We start from the raw sequence: 18,410 nt of genomic DNA on the forward strand, positions 1-18,410 counted from the left end.
AAGGAACAGAATACCTTTAGAAATAATATTTTGGCATTAGGACATTTGATTAGAGTAGAAAATATGATGTAGGTAACGGCCAGAAAGTGGACAGGTGGCTTACTGGCTAAGATGCTGAGAATGTCGATTGTCGATCAAAAGGTCGTCAGTTCGAATCCTAGCACCACATAACAGAGTGAGCTCTGATTACTTGTCCCAGCTTCTGCCAACCTAGCAGTTCGAAAGCACATAAAAATACAAGTAGAAAAATAGGGACCTCATTTGGTGGGAAAGTAAGTGTTCCGTTAGCCTTCGGCGTTTAGTCATGCCTGCCACATGATCACGGAGATGTCTTCAGACAGTGCTGGCTCTTTGGCTTTGAAACGGAGATGAGCACCACCCTCTAGAATTCAGAACAACTAGCACATATGTGTGAGGGGAACCTTCACCTTTACCTTATCTGTAAGATGAAAAGAGCAATTGACGAATTGATAATGTGGGATATGTTACTTGGTCCCATCAACAGAAGGAAGACATTTTAAAAATTGAACAAGCAAAAAATAGCAGCATCCTTTCAGTGGCTTCCCTCCTCCTCAAATTATTTATCGAATTATTTCTCTTTTCCCTCTTGGAAAAACTTGTTTCTTTAGCAATACAATCTTTACATCAGGATCCCAATTCAGCCTTTTCTTTTTTAAGGATACAGTTTGCTGATGTATTTGAAAAATGGAAAGAATTTCCCTCCCTAATATATATATATATATATATATATATATATATATATATATATATATATATATATATATATATATATATATATATATATATATTCTTTCCACTGGTATATAGAACTACTAATATTCTATTGCCTTTAAAGGTTGAAATATTTCTATAGATATTTTCTTTTTTCTGTAATATATACAGTATACATATACTCAACTTACAACCATTCATTTAGCAACACTTTCAAAGTTACGGCGGCAATGGAATACACACACACACCTCAGTCCTCACATTTATAACTTTTACAGCATCCCTGCAGTCAAATTTGGGCAATAGCAAACAACATATAATTATGATGATTTCAGCATCCTGGAGCCATGTGATCACCATTTGTGACTTTCCCAGAAGGTTCTGATAAGCAAAATTAGTGGGAAGTCAGATTCATTTAATGACCACATGATTTATTTAACAACTTCAATGATACACTTCATTTCATTTCATTTCATTTATTGAATTTATAGGCCGCCCAAACCCGGAGGACTCCGGGCGGCTTACAGAAATGAAAAATATTAAAAAAGGATTAAAACAATAAGATACAACAAGATTAAGAAGAAACATAACATGCACCCAGTCAAAGGGGGGCTGGACCTCAATCAAGAGGTCAACAGCCCCAGGCCTGCCGGAAAAGCCAGGTTTTAATAGTTTTACGGAAGGCCATGAGAGTGGGTCCGGATCTCTGGGGGTAGCTCATTACATAGGGCCAGAGCGGCAACAGAGAAGGCCCTACTCCGAGGTGTCGCCAGCTGGCATTGTCCAGCTGAAAGCACCCGGAGAAGGCCCATCCTGTGCGATCTTATTGGTCTTAGGGAGGTATGCGGCAGAAGACGGTCCCATAGGTATCCAGATCCTAGGCCATGTAGGGCTTTAAAGGTGATAACCAGAATCGTGTTCGGAGACCAATAGGAAGCCAGTGCAGCTCGCGGAGGATAGGTATAGTATATCGCTTGCGCGGCTGCATTCTGGACTACTTGTAGTCTCCGAACACTTTTCAAGGGCAGTCCCAGTGTTGTTAAAATTAGGCGATAGTCATTTAACAACTGCCTTGCTTAGCAACAAAATGCTGGTCTCACTTGTAGCTGTAAGTTGAAGACCACCTATATAGGAGTAAGTGTGGCAATTATTCAGAAAAATTCCAGAACTGTGAATTATTTGCACAATGTCTTTTCTTCTAGCGTCGCCCAAGCAGATGGCCTGCAATGAAATTTCGGAGAGGATCTGGACACCCCTCATATGCTGAAGTGGAACCAGTTGGTGAGAAGGAAGGCTTCATTGTATCAGAGCAATGCTAGGATTATTCTGTGACAAATCACCAGTACTGGCCTACTGGTGTGAGAAGTTTATTCTGCCTCACATTTTTAAAAAAGAAACTTGAAGCTGCTGTAACCTGAGGAAAATAGCTTGGATTTCTGGAGAAACCATAAAGGGGAGTAGGTGATGACCCTTTACAGAGTGTTTTGTTTCAGAGCCATCTGGCATACAATATTTCAGAAACATGTCTCTGAAACACCTACAATCTGAAAATAAAGAATATATTTGCCATGTTTTTTTTTTATTTCGAGAAAAAATATAGAATAAGCCAGAAAATGTACCAACAGCTTTAATTCAAAAAAGTGTTTCCCCACAGTATTTGATGCAGTAAAGTAGTTTGGTTTTTAACTTATAAGGATTTTTTTTTCATGCCTCAAGGCAATCCTATAACAGATTAATCTGTTAGTGAGATCAACCTGATGCAAATAAGATAGGTTAGTCACTACATGTATTTCCATGAGTACTATCACTTTGATTTTTCTAATACATAGCTATCAAATATAATCAGAAAAAGTGCTTCTTGTATTCTGTTGGCCTTTAAATTGTAATTGGTTAATCGCGACTATAGTTCTATAGTTGACAAAGCGTTAGAGAGATTTTTAAGCTTTAGGAAAACAGAAAAGGAGCAAGAATGTTTTTCACTGTGATGAAATTAGTCTCTCCAAGGGGAACATATAGTGAAATTGTACTAACATTTAAATATTCACAAGAGGGAAACTGGGGTGCATGGGTATGCATCACTTACCGGTAGTTAGAAATAAATCCCATTGAGCTCACTGAGACTTATTACTGAATAATTACATACAGGGCATTTAGGAAAAGAGGTTTTTAAAAAGTCCAGATGATGGCTACACCATAGGCACCGTGCTTGTAAAAGGATGTGGGGTTTCAATCACATAATTGCAGTTACTCTCTTACATTTTGAGAATATTCTTGCAGATGAATCTGGCACAGAGGATTGGACTGCTATCTTTGGGGCATTATTTATACCCCAGAAAGGTGGTCTCAAATAGATGAAGTCACTATTTAATTGATATTGGAAAAAGAACAGCCTTGGAACACGGGGGGGGGGGGGGACTCTCCGTATATCCACATATTTTCACAGTTCTCCAAGAGCAGTATTTTTGCACCAGTGCCCTTCTGCCATAGAAAAAACATGAAACCTATTTCAGTTCATATAACACAAGGCAGGCTCTTGTGGCTGTTGATAGTGCATTGTTTTTGTCATCCTGATGATGGAAATAGATGGCATTGCTGCATATTTCCACTGAGTTGTAAAATAGTCCTTAGTATTAAAATAAATGTTTATGTTGCATAAGAGAAAGTGGTTCATTTAATTGCAGTGTCCTAATTTTGACTGCTTTTCAGAGCCAAATTTTCTTTAAGCAACAAAATAAAACCTTTCCTACTCTCAGTGGGAAAAATATTTTTTACAAAGTCCCAATGAAATAATTCTTCAAATAGAAAATAGAAATGTACCCTGAGATCTTAAAAATTATTAAGATTGTTTTTACATTTTGCACGGATAAAATTCACTATTTGCATTTTTACACACATAGAAACAGTATTTGGTTCATGGTAGGGTATTATCTGCAGCTTCAGGTTTCAAATTGTTCAGTCACTTTTCTTGGATAGCATCTTTATAATACAATCGTTTACATTTCATATCAGTACATCTATGGTTCTTGTTTTTTTTTAAAAAAAAAAAACAGACTATAACACCATGATTTTTACTTGTTATTTCGTTCAGTAAAAAATACGATTATGTATTTTCCTGTATTCATTCTTTATTCTGTTTAAACTGGTTTACTATGTATTTAGAATGTGCAAAACCCACCACTTGGGCAATGGAACGCCAGAATAGCATCTCCAAAACAACATAAGTGGCTTTTGTTTTCAAGGCAGAGCCACTCTCAGAATACCGCAAACCACTTCTGTATTCAGATTAATTTTCAGAAATGTCTAGACTATCCCTGGAACAAGGGTTTGGAACATCATTGCTATGTAGTCACAGTTCATCAAGAGCATTGACTTGTGGCTGCTAAAAATCCAGGGAGTTGTAGTCCAGAACACCTGGAGGGCACCCAATTGGAGCAAGGTGATCAAGAGTATATTTTTAAATTTTATAAAAAAGAATTTATAAATATTATTATTGTAAGTATTATTATAGAGAGCCAGTTTGGAGTAATGGTTAAGACATTGGTTTAGTAACCAGAACGCTGTGAATTCTAGTCCCAGTTTAAGCATGAAAGCTGACTGTATGACTTTGAGTCAGTCACTGATCTCAACCTAATCCATCTCACAGGGTTGTTATTATGGGGAAAATAGGAGGCAGGAGTATTAGGTATGTTCACTGCATATTTTAAAAAATGGAAATAAAAACTGAATAATAAAAATTTAGAAATAAACCATACTGGCTTTGTTGTGAAAATGTTAAAGCTCATTTCATTATTTTTCTCTCTCTAAATAATTTTTTCCCTTTACTGACCACAAAATCTTACATGAGGAGACTTGTTCACTTGAGAAAGGCTCCCTATTAGTAATTGTACTATATTGTCTAGGTATAAGAAAGAAAGGGCAATGTTTCTTCAAGTTTAGGATTAACTAGCTCAATATTGCTCAACATGGTGCCCTCCAGCTCTTTTGGGACTACGACTTCATTATTTTAGCTTTGAGTATGTCATCGTTCACAGATTAAAAGCATGTGCATTTAAGTCAGCATTGGCTAATGTATGATCTTCAAAACACTTGGCTGGAACCTCTATCATCTTTCACCATTGGCCATGCTGGTTGATGTAAGTGGAAGTTCTTTAGCAAAACTGGCATCCTTCATCTAAGTGGAGATAAGCTCTATAAAGTTCCCGTTGGGTCTCATATAACATAATGGTAAGTATTATGGGTATTTTGACATCATGACTGATAATATCAATTTTCTTGATATGTTATTCTACTACACTGCTATGATGCAGCAAAATATGCATTTTGGAATTAGTATGCTCTTTCCATGAATGCTCATTCAGAATGGTTTCAGAAATTATTATACAGAAATACGTACAGTGTGTGTGTGTGTGTGTGTGTGTGTGTATACAGAAAGATACAAATTTCATATACAGGGAGCAAGTGCAAGGCTGTAGTCAAGATAGTGGCAATGATAGTAGGATTAAAGTTCCACCCATTTTTATTTGACATAAAATAAAAATTTTATGGAACATAAAAAATGGCAGAACCTCCATTATACTATCGTTATCACTATTTATTTAAAAATCACATTGTGTGGATGCTCCTGAATAGGTAGGTGCATTCTTTTTGAAAATGAATGAAAGACTGAAAAGCTACTTATTTTTTATAATCTAATTGAACAGCAAACTGTACAAAGGAAATTCCACAAACTAGCAAAAGAGCATTGCTCTCTATTTCTGTCTGTATTTGTGTGTGTCTCTCTTTCTCTTCATTACCATGCAGTTTTGAAATTTTGATTGATTGAGTCATGGTTTTGCAGTGGTCATCAAGCCTACAACTCTGCACAGTTCACTGGAGAAGAAGGAGAAGAAGAAGAAGACGAAGCAAAATGAATAGGTTGAAACATCACTGTAGCTTCACAGAATTTTGACAAAAACTCTGACTCAAAGGGACCAAAAAAGGGAGGGGTGAAAATAAAGTTTATCTCTCTGTGGCAGGAAAAACTGTGACTAGATAAGTGTGTGCCTATTCAATATCCTGTTCAAATTATACCTGTTGGTAGGCAACTTCAAAAGCCTTGCTTTTCTTCCCAATATTTTTCCTAATTTAGTGAAAGAAAGCTGCAAAAGATTATGATGTATTTTCCATTTCATACTGTATAGTGTGTCTGCCAAGTTTAGTGGAAAAGTTCTAATTTTAGGAGTAGTATAATATTTAATTTAATTAACAAATAGCATACCATCCTTCAGGATAAAAATTGGCCATATACTTTATTATATTCTAAGAGACTCAGGAAAATTTCTTATGATGTGCAGTTTAAACAAAAGATTTGCAAACATATAGCCAATTTTGTACACTTGGTGTGATTTTAAGATGAAATGTCACCTGACCAAGAAAAAGAAAATCCAACCCAACTCCTCCTAATCTAGATTTCTCTAGAAGTTTGTAGTTCATGGCCATTGATTGACAGTTGTAGAATGCACAACTGAAGTTGGGGAAGTCTGGTTCAAGCAAAGCCTAAACGGTAATAATAATGGCTTTAAAAAGGAAATAGGAACGTGGTAAGGTAAAGTCAATAAAGGGAAAGTTGAATAACAAGTCCTCCAGTTATTTTCCATTTCTTGAAATGAACTTTTAAAGACTGACTTCTCAAAGCCTGCCCAAGGTTTAACTAAGGGGAAAACTGAAGGGGGAGGGGATTAAAATGTAAAAGGACAAAGATACAGAAACAGAAGTAATTTAAAAAGCAGCTACATGAGCCTAGAAATAGATGCAGCTACTTTAATGGTTCAAAGAAAGTGACTTTATAAATATTTCCTCATGTTTCAAAGTATGTCTTTTTGCAGGATTTTCACAGATATGTTAGATGATGACTCATCTGTTGGTTCAATCTCAGGAAAGAAGCGCTTTACATTCTGAGGAAAATGTTTGATAAGATCTCCCTTAAAGATCTGATGCCACCTCAGGTCTCCAAGACAATAGTAACTTACTGCTTGTAATCTCACTCAAAGGAGAAGCTTTTTGGCTGAAATGTTTGCTTTCTGAGGTTTTCCATTATCAGAAGGGTTACTGTTGAATGTGAAAAACATAGCTTTTATATCTGAAAATCTTTTATTACTGTAACCAGTTCAGAGCAACAAACACATAATGGAAAATTTCTATAATAATCACAAAGATGTAACAAATTTAAAAGAAAATTGTTTCAAATGAAACATTTATAAACTATTGACTTGCTCTTATTCAGAAGCACAAATGAATGTGCCGGTGTTTCATCTATAGTTTCTAGATGTGACATTTGTAACATTTAAATTTCATATCATTCCAGAGACTTGTTCCTACCAACTCAGAGCAGTGATCATCTCTCCTAGCACATTATTTTTACAATTCTGTGGCTTTAAGGACCTTTAGTAATTAGAAATAGATTAAAATTTTGGACAGAAGCCATCAGAAATTCTGCTTTCATTTTCCCCAACAGTTTCATTTCTTTGGAAATACAAGGCAATATATCTTGTCCCTTTCTGATTTATCTTAAAAATCAAATCTAGGTCAAATTATAATTATATGAGTCACTGTCCCAAATTGCTTTTAAGTTATTTGCGGCAGGAAGTTATTTCAAAACTGAAATATTTTGAAACTTGAATATTGGTGAAAAACAAAAAAATATGAGGTTAATTGGATTTTGGGCTATCTCCAGAACATGTATTCATGTTTATCACAACTTTCCTTCAGAAATAAAAGACATATCAACTCTCATTTCAACCCTGAGCTACAAATATTCTCCTTTATTGGTTCTTCAGATTAGCTCTCTTTTCTTTCCATTTGATATGAGAGATCATGTCCTATTGAAAGCAGCTAACACCTGAGAATTGGGCCAATATATTAATCATTTATGTTCATACTGTTTAACCAATAGACATATTCCTATGAGTCCTTTGATTCCAAATCTGAAATCTTGAGAAATAGATTTATTGCAGAGTGTACTTGGATATAATCCACATTCTATTTTACTACACTGCTTGCTAAATTCTGTTTCTTCCTGTGAAGCAAAAATTGTAATGAAATTACATCTGGTAGTCTTGTAACTCTGATTATTTTTGTTATAATTAAAACAGCTGGTCAAAAATAAAGTACCCTTTCATGCACCATTGTATACGTTCATACTGTAGACCCCCCAAACAAAATTAAAATATATTTTTCTAAACATTAAATGGCCAGAATCTCATATCTCTTGAAATTGCTTGTGGAAACAATTCTCTTTTGGAAATTTTGGCCAATTATTTTTATTAAGGTTGGATGCTCAGTCAACTTGATGTTTAGATTCTGAGAATTCAATTCTGAGCGGCTCAATGTTGATTCAACCTTACATCCTTTCAAGGTTGATAAAATGAGGACCCAAGTTGGGGGGGGAGGCAATATGCTGACAGTAGACCATTTAGAGAGGACTGTAAAGCACTGAAGCAGTATATGTCTAAGTGATATTGCTATTGCTATTGAAATATCCACTGTCCAGATTCTTTGTCTTTCTTATCATCAATTATTAAGACAATTCTAAAGTTCCAGAGCACTTTGGTTTCTTCATTTTCTATTATTTTGTTTATGGTGAGGTCTCACCAGTTCCTGCTTGCAGGCAAATGGTATTTTTGCAAATATTCCAATGCACCATTGTTGCTACTTTGTCATGCTATTGTTTGTAGTCAATTTATGCAGTCTTTTTTTTTTGCAGCAGCAGCAGCAGCAGCAACTTAGATGATCCACTGTTTCTTCAGCTTCTTTAAAAAGGCGGCATTTGCTGTCTATTGTTGTCTTAGTACCGTGATGGCGAACCTATGACATGTGTGCCCAAAGTGGCACGAGAAGCCATGTCGCCTGGCACACGGGGCTTTGCCTGTTTGTCTTCCGGGTTTCTGGCGTGTATGCATACGTGATGATCAGCTATTCTTCATGTTCATGGTAGTGCCAAAAACTGCCCTGTGCATGCGCACCAGCCAACAGATCGTCAGATGCGCATGCGAGCTAGAACCTGGAAGTTAGGCTTTTCCAGAGCACAGCCCTGACAAGCAGGTGCGCATGCGACATTTCCATGTGACCTTTTCGGCAGTCGGTGACAAAAAGGTTCACCATCACTGTCTTAGTAGTACTTCTGTATGCATTTGTTCTTAAGGCTTGGTCTTGTGCATATTTGGATAATCAGATACCTAGAAATAACTGCAGTCAGTAGAAACATCAGAACTTTTGTGCAAAGATCAGTGGTACAATAGGACACAGTTGCTGATCAGTGGTTATAGTATGAGAGAGCTAATATCAAGGAAATTCACTGTCGTTACTACTGTTTTTCATTGCATTGATTATATTTAATTTTAGAGTTAAGTACCAGCTAATCATATTATGATCCAGTACGTGTTATGTTGAAAACCTATCAATTAAAAAGTAGATTCTTACGTAAGGTTCTTAGTTCTGAAAGTCCTAAGTAAAGAGTGGTGTTGGCTAACAATTTGCAATATCAATTTTGATTTGCTTTCCCACTTTTAAGACATTAAAGAGATCCACACAGCTTGCTTTAGGAACAGAGTTTTCACAGTAATGATTATATTAATAATTTGTGCACAATCTCAGCTGTTCTAATCAATACAAGTAATTTCATTCAAGAATTTGTGAAACTTCAATAACATTGGACATTTGCCAAACTGATAAAATACCTCTTATCTTTTGCCATGAACAGTACAAATAACACGAAAAAATATGTCAATATCTTCTCTGCCTGCACCATAGTCACAGTAAGAGCATCAATTTTCTATTGAGAATGCCTAGGAACCATCTGCTCCCTACAAAAAGATGTACACAAAAATAATTAAAAATTACTTGTATTAATAATTATGTACTACATATTTATTACATATAAATTATTATAATGTATGTTTCTCCGTGTATTTGGATTCTGGGCTAGTCAGCGATCCCATAATAATTCCTGCCAGTCTCCAAGTGAACTTTACACTAAAGATCAGATTGGAAGAAGTAAGAACATTTAAATCCAGGGGGGAAAAAGATTTCATTGGGCCTATAAACAACTATCTAAATAATGCCAATAGATGGATGGTTTTTCATTTGCAATAAAGTTACAAATTTTACCAAACAAAATCCAAAGAAAGTGTCATGCGATCTGCCCCTCCAATTTCAAAAGTGGGACAATTCATTAGTGTTATCAACTCAGGCAGGTTGTCACCTTTTCAATGTTAACTGCTCTATTATTGTTGCATTTATTGTTGTTATTTAAAATTATACCACATCTGGTGGATGATCAATGTGATAAAATACTCTAAAGAAGGCAAATCAGTGAATAGATTAAAACTGTAATCCCCAGCCTTTGGAAACAGGTGTGCACATTTTGATACAAATTAGTCCAGATTGCTTAGCCACAAGATCTGTCATTCAAAATCTCCCCCAAGATGGATATTATAAATTGCATTTCTAAGTAGTTGGTAAGAATGATATCAATTTACATCTGACTAAAGCAATGTCTTAAAATGGTTTGTGGCCAAAAATTTCAAAGGAAAACAATTAGTGGATCACTCTGGAAATAAAGCAAGCTAGAGGAATCTGTAGTTCAATGGAACTGAATTGCTTAATTTGTGGGTTTTTTTCTTTTTAAAAATGGATGACTTCTGCCTGTGAGATTTGATGCCATGACAATTAGAATTAGGTACTGGCCACTCAATCAAATAGGTAAAACAAGAGAACAATCCATTATTTAGATGTTTGCTTAATGACTTGAGATGACAATTTTGAAAATACCTTTTGAGTCAGCTCTCTTTCCAAAGTGACTCTGGGCAGCTTACAATACAATAAAATATAAAAAACATTTCAGATTTAACAAGAATTAGAGAAAGCAAAAAAAAACTTTTTAAGGCAAAAATGGATAAAGAGAACAATTGGAATAAACTGGAATTAGGATTTCCTTGTTCTGAGTAAGAATTGAAAACTTGTAAAATACTACAATTTCTCTTCAGTCGTTTTCTTTTCAGAGATAAAGGTAAAATTTATCCAGTTTTATAGTAACAATATAACATCTGTTACATACACAAATAAATACTTCCATATTTGCATTTCCTTGTTACCATTCTGTAGGCAGGCTGAAGCATTTACTTGAAAATAGCTGTATGGTGATTCATCCATCTAATTTGCAGTTTATACTTCTGGAAGTTGGAAAGTGAGCCATGATGCCAAAGAATTTTTAAAAGCTCCCTAACATATATCTAGAAGAAAACCTAGACAAAGATTGTTACCTAGTTAGGTAATGAAACATCTGCAAGAAAACAAGCTCAGAGAGCATCAAGGACCCCTCAAAGAGAGAGTGGTTAGCAAAAATATCAGCTCAAATAACAATATCAGTCTGTCATTATGGGCACATGTTGGGGAAGTAGTTTTTGCTCTCCAGTGTTGTGAACTTTAAAAACTAATAAGTTGTAATAATTATAAGCTGTCTAGAGACACCTCTGGTAAATTGGGAAGTATATAAGATGAATGAATGAATGAATGAATGAATGAATGAATGAATGAATGAATGAATGAATGAATGAATGAATGAATTCCCTCTACTAGGAAATATAGATAATAAAACAATAGAACCAAAATTAATATGAAGAAACAAGAGACAGGTATCTTAGTCTCCATGACTAAGTACAAAATACAATTACAAAAATTTAGAAGGGAAGCATTCAATGAAATTATGTTATTTTTATTGCATAAAGGCTGTTCATATTGAATAGAAAAAAAGAAAACCAAATAAGAAATGGGCAAAGAAGATAAAATCCCGAATAATTTGCTACCTCTGCTGGGAGTTGGGAAAACATTTTTTTTTTCTTAACCCCTTTTCTTAATTTTCTTAAAAGAAAAAACCCTTTGCTTTTATTTATTTTATTTTATATTACTCGCTCTATTGGTCGTCATTTATTACAAACCAATGAGCTAAATATTAAATGCATTAAATAAAATGTGAAAATTATAAAATGGATGTGTTCTTTTCTTCTTGAACTTGAAGGGTCTTTAAAGGCCAAGGAAGTAGAAAACTTAAGAAATAAAATTTACATATTAGATTTAAACCATGTTGGTGTTTTGAACAAAGGTATTCAGTTCCATTTGATTTAAAAGAACAAGCCAAATCTGAGTTTTGATTATTATCTCCAAAGGACTGAGAAAAGTAACTACAGTAATAAAAAGAAAATGTGTCTAAAACAAAATTCAGAAACATACCTAAGAGTTTCCAAAGTATTTTTGAATAGTTCAAATTGGAAGTAGAGGAAAAGAATGTATTTATTCCAATAGTAATGATTGCTGTAACTTCTAATTTTGGAGTACATACAGGGTGAGTTTATTCTCATTGGTCAAATTATACTTTATAAGAGAAACCTTTATGTTTGTGGGCAAGTTGCATTTTTATTGTACTATCTAACAAAGAGGCAGAATAAATAAAAATAAAGCTCCTAAAACATGCATATAGAGACTGACAAATAGCTTACAATAGCCATTATCCAGTGGTGCAATTCAGCCGGTTCTATCCGGTTTGGCAAACCAGTAGTGGTGGCAGTGGCCACCCACCTGGACGTTATCACATCCCATTTTTGACACTCTGCGCATGCGTAGAAGGTCCTTCGCACGCACGGTGGTGGTGAAGCAAGCAAGCGCACTCACATTTGTGAACCAATAGTGAAGGTAAGTTGATTTCACCCCTGTCATTATCTTATACAACTTAAAAACAAAGGTTTTGAATGCCTGTTCACTTCTTTGGGGGGAAAGTACATTATTTATGGGAATAAAAGATTTCTTAGGATGGAGTAGTCTGCTGTACAACCACTCATTCATGTCTGTGGCTGGAAAGCAAAGGAGGGTGCAGTTGTGCTGGTTAGAGGATGGTTGTCGCAATACCATCCCTGAATCTAGGTAAGCACAAGACACAAAGGGACCAAATGTAATGGTCTGTGAAAATATCTTTGAGTGGGAAAAGCAGCCATAGATTAGGCAATGGTAGATAAGAGGCATCTTAGCCTATAGAAGCAAGAAGAGTATAGCAGATATCTCAGAAAGAATTCTCCCTAGTATCTTGGGCCCTAGAAGCGGGTGGGGGGGAGTCTTTCAGGCTTGCAAGACTGATATCAATCATTTGATAGAATCCAGACAATCCATGAGTAATAACGCTACCTTCATTATAAATTTATATTAACAGAATCTTCCAAGTCTGAAAACAATGTTAAACTGCCTCTTATCTGAGCTTTACTTAAATCTGTGGCTTCTCATTCTTTTCCCATGGAAAATTAAAGAGAGCTTGCATCATGATATCACAATACTACTTTCATCATTCTAAACAAAATTGCAGGGTTTTTTGCCTATTACTGTATGGTGCATCTAGTAAGTGGACATGGTGCAATTCTACACATTATTTGACAACCTCGTCTGATATTTGCAATACTTAAAAGGGGATTCTGAATACGCTACACACACAGAACATGTTGGTCCAGGACTGAAGAAGCACTGGAACAAGAAGGCGCTTAATTTAAAGCCTTAATTCAAAATAAAGTCTTACCAACTTCAGAAAGATCAAAGCGTTCAAACTGCTGAATCAACCTTAAGCTACTCGGAATCAAAAATCCTGGAGTGAGCTGTGAGTTTGCCTGAAGTACTGCATTCTAACCACTGCACCACCACCACTCTTAAGAATGTATATCCTTGCCTAATAAAACTCTTAAAAAGAGTTTTAACTTGGGCTAATGACAAAGCCAATCCAATTAGCAACAATAATTTATTTTTTAAAAAACTTGCATGTTTCTAGTGTTTATCCCAATCCATAAAGGCAATAAGGCATAGTGGCTAGGAAAATTTCAGGCCATATGCATGTTAAAAAGAAATATATATATATATAGACATAAATTATATACAATCTCCATTATATACATAGCCAGAGGACCCCTTTTTTGCATTATGATTAGATATATGAAGCCATGAGCTGGAAATGTTCACAAGTACCCCCCACCAAAATTTCCCTTCAGTCAGTTACAGCATTTCACTCAGCTGCAAAGTTGCTTATTGGATTCATAAGTTGACATTAGGAAAACGTCTCCCTGCAAACCTCCCACAGGAACTTCTGAAGCATGGTAATCAATGTAAACACTATTGACTTTTCTGGGGGGAAAAAATAATACATCTTATGAAATAGCTGTGGATAAGTGTTGAAACATTGAAGGGAGAAAAATAGGGTTGGAGATTGCACTGAAAAGGATGTATGAGTATTTCACTCATATCTTTTCTTGAACACTGAAGTTAATGTTTTTGTCACTTTTCCTTCATTTTTGCTTCAGTACCCTTGAGTAGCAATTAGACTGTACTGCTAGTGAACTCACATAACTCTGGGTTAGCAGCATCCCCTGGACCTTTGGCAGATATCAAACTGATTCTCTGCAACTACAGAATTTGTTTTGAGATCTACTGAAGGTATATTGATCTGCAGAGTTCTATTGGAACCTAATGTTAATCATGGGATTATAAAGCCTACCATAAAATGCCTATCGGGAAATCAGCTTCACACTGACTCTCAGAAAAAGACAAGATAACTTCTTAATTGCTTCTGTGCAGTCTCAAAGAACATTTATCCTCGGAAACCAGGGAGGTGATGGAAACCAGATATACTTTCCATGCGTAGAAAACTTAAGAAAATTACAATATCCATGCAGTTTCCTTTCCTGAAGAAAGTTTAACTAATTTAATTGTTAACCTTAGGTAAAGGTTCCCTTTGCACGTATGTGCTATTCGTTCCCAACTCTAGGGGGCGGTGCTCATCTCCATTTCAAAGCTGAAGAGCCAGCGCTGTCCAAAGACATCTCCTTGGTCATGTGGCCAGCATGACTAAATGCCAAAGGTGCATGGAACACTGTTACCTTCCCACAAAGTGGTCTATTTTTCTAATTGCATTTTTATGTGCTTTCAAACTGCTAGGTTGGCAGAAGCTGGGACAAGTAATGGGAGTTATATGGCACTAGGGATTCGAACCACCAAACTGCCAACCTTTCTGATTGAGAAGCTTAGCATCTTATCCACTGAGCCACCGTGACCCTTATCAACCATATTAAATATTATTTAACTAAAATTTACTTATATATTTTATGTCTTTAATCCTATATTACAAATTACAATGGAGGTACAAATTTTGGAAAGGCCTGGGGGCCACAAGAGGCATTGAAACCATAATACACACATCTCTGAATCGCTTAATGAACAAGCACGTGATATTTAGCCTATAGCACTCCAGTTCATCATTACAACAGACATTACTTTCACTAATACAACTAGGAGAGATTGAACAGTAATAAACTCAGTAATTCATAAAATACTATACCAACCAAGTATGTTTCAAACCTGCACCTGGCCTGAATTGATCAGCCATTCTATTACATGGAGTGACTAACATCCACACTGAGGTTAGATTCTCTGGATGTTGAGGCCTCTGTTCTATTCCAACGTACGCATGTTTGCTTAGAGAGAAAAAGGGATGAATAATGAATATGACACTTTACTACAGTTTCTACAGGTATTTGCTCATTAGTCAACATGCACGGGGGAGTGCCACTGGAGTGAATTCATAACATTTTATCTAACTCAAAGCAGACTCACTTTGCAAATGATTTCAATTGGTTTATTTTAACTTACTGAATCTTTTGGACCATCTAATACATGTTTCATATTGAGTTGATCAACACAATCTTTTAAGAAGAATTGTCTTTGAAGGTTCATAGAGCAACTGTCAAGGTTTCCTCTTCATTGGCTATTTTATTCAAATTCACTATTGAATAAAATTAATCCATGGTCTAATTTCTCCAAACACCAAACCAAGATAAAGAAAGATAATCAAAATATAATAGTAATAGGAATGGCACTTTGACTTATACACTACTCCATAGTGTTTTATAGCACACTCTGAGCATATGCAAATGTCAGCATATTGCCTTCAACAATCTGGGACCACATTTTACCAACCTCAGAAAAATGGAGCGCTGAGTATACCTTGAGCCAATCAGAACTGAACTCCTGGCTGTGGGCAGAGTTAGCCTGCAATACTGCATTATCACCACTGCACCACCACTATCTATAACAAGATAGCAAGAAAACAGAAAAAGACAGACCTGGAAAAACAAGTAACACAATTTTTCATATGTATTATAAAATTATATTTGTCTCTATTTTCAAATGATTTTAAAACACTATATGTTTCATTTCATCACTGTTCAGAAACTGTTTTTGTGCTTCTCATTTCTAGATACATCAATGATTTGTTTGTGATTTACCTTTCATATTGTTCGCACCTTTAGCTTTTACCTTTTTGGCTTTTAACAACATTTTTGCTCACAAAGAATGTATTTTTCCTATATTTTCCTCATTTCAAATATCTGAATACTCTCATGGGAAGAAAAAAAATTACAAAAAATGAAGTTTACATTAAGGTACTAAAAAGCATGGTACAATATAAAAGGTTTTGAAATCTCTGGATATTTTTTTCTCTATCAGATAGGGGAGAATGGATAAAACTGACATCAAATGATACTTTTGTTTTGGCACATTAAAAACTCATCCATATTAAACATTCCTTAGCAATTGGTGTTCACCTGTATAGATGCTAGTTACTTGTTAATTCCAGGTTGCTGGGCATCCACCTGCAATTTTAATGGAAATGTTTGCTGTGTGTATCAGTGCACCTGCATTACAAAGATGCCCCAAATTCAGTCTTTTACATGAAGCTCTTAACATTTATATTGTATCACTGTTAGTATTGGTATCATTATCTTATATATCATGCAATGTGCTCAGTTATACATATCCCAGATTATCCTGATTGATAGCTTGATCCTGTGCTGATACTTAGCCTTACATAGTTTGTTACAGAAATGGAAGTAACATCAAATTAATCTGGAAACATGCAATTGAACATACATTATATTTTACAAAGAACAACAAATAACAAATTTGTTATTTACATAACATATTTACCTATCATATTTACCTATAGGGTAGGATGTATATAAAGTCTTTTTGAAGCTTCTTCCTTGTCAATGTACCTTGTCCTTGAAGCATCTTTTTAAGTTACGTTTTCAGTTAAGATATGAAATGTAGACTGATTGATTAATCAATTGATTGAATACATTTTTATCTCCACTCATCTGTTCTGAATGGACAGCTACCAATTAAAAATAAAATGAATCCAGGATAAACAGCCAAAATTTAAAAATAAAAAACCAGAACATTACCAAGAATATCCACAACTTCCCACAATCAAATTGAAAGTATTAGAAATGATAGCACCTTGAATTTGATAAATCTGCATCAAATTATAACATAAATTATAACATGTTTTTTTTAATAAGTTACTCTTAATTTACCAATACTTTTATTGGTACTTTATATGTTTTAAGCCTCAGTATAAGGCAGACAGACAGTTTGGCACCAGGCTTGAAACCCGGAGACTGATTTCTAGTCCTGCCTAAGGTAGAAACTCAGTTGGATGACCTTGGGCCAATCTCTGCCTTTCCACCCTAAGAAGGAGGGAATTGCAAACCAATTCTGAACATTGCCATAAAAATTGAAGAGACCAGTCCATGCAATTGTTGGGAATCAAAAAATGACTTCAAGGCATGGGGGGGGAGGAAAATGATGGCATCTGGGTGATTTTGTCTGGGCTAAGAAGCTAAACATAGCCAGGATACCTGATATTTATAAAATTCCCGCATTTTCAGCTACACTGGGAAGTAAAAAAAATATTTCAATGGAACAACATGCAAACAGTAGTGTTTACAAAGAGTTTCAAAATAAGCACGATTGCAATTATATGTCACAATGAAGCCCCATTTCCCTTACACTTAAAAAAGCAGTTTTGTGGTATGCATTTTAACACTGCTTTCTCCATCTTGACAATTTCAACACTTATATATTGAATGCTGCTGCCTGAAAGTTCAACATAGAGTCTCAACCATTGATTTTCTCTTGTCTCTTTTAGCTAACCTCCAGCTGTCTTTAAGTTATTCCAACAGTACTGCCTGACTTTTAAAAGTTTTGATTTTTATTTTTTAAATGAAAAGTTAAGCAGCAGACACCAGCAGCCTCATCTTTATTTCTAAGCAAGTTTTTAGAAATTAGACAGAACAGAACAGAACAGAATAGAATAGAATAGAATAACAGAGTTGGAAGTTCCACTAAAGCATTCTTAAAATTAGTTACACCCCAGTATTTAACTAGAAAAGTTCCCACCTCTTCATTATATATCAAAAAATAAACTGGATGCTGGGGAAATTATAGAGACCATCCTCATTTGTTTTCTTTTTGCCAAGCAATTATTTGCAAGTGTTCATGCTTGCAATAGCTGTAATTTTATAAATGAGCAAGACAGTCAAGCATGGCAGCCATTTTGAAAGTGGTTCTATGAAACTTTCAAAATATACATGCTAGTTCCAAAATATTAGAAATATATGCACTCCAACATCCTGGATTTTTTTATGTTTATACTTTATATTGTACTTTAAATGATATTACATCTTATTATAAGCTATCCTGAGAACTTCATTAAAGTAAAAACTATAGATTCTGCATAATCCATAAAGTAGAGTATATAATAGGGCCAGGGGAAAAAA

The 18,410-nt window shown here is 35.1% G+C and overlaps 1 protein-coding gene across 2 annotated transcripts in view; it reads left to right on the forward strand.

Moving 5' to 3' along the window:
- Positions 1–4,355, forward strand: part of PLXDC2 (plexin domain containing 2) — a 276,086-nt gene extending 271,731 nt beyond the window's left edge. For both annotated transcript variants that reach the window (XM_032237801.1, XM_032237802.1), the window contains one exon: positions 1,935–4,355. In XM_032237801.1, the coding sequence (XP_032093692.1) occupies positions 1,935–2,051 (117 nt within the window). In that variant the 3' untranslated portion in view covers positions 2,052–4,355. The remainder of the gene's footprint in view (positions 1–1,934) is intronic.
- The last annotated feature ends 14,055 nt before the right edge of the window (positions 4,356–18,410 follow it).

This window comes from Thamnophis elegans, chromosome Z (genome assembly GCF_009769535.1).
Source record: "Thamnophis elegans isolate rThaEle1 chromosome Z, rThaEle1.pri, whole genome shotgun sequence".
In the NCBI taxonomy this organism is placed as follows: Eukaryota; Metazoa; Chordata; class Lepidosauria; order Squamata; family Colubridae; genus Thamnophis; species Thamnophis elegans.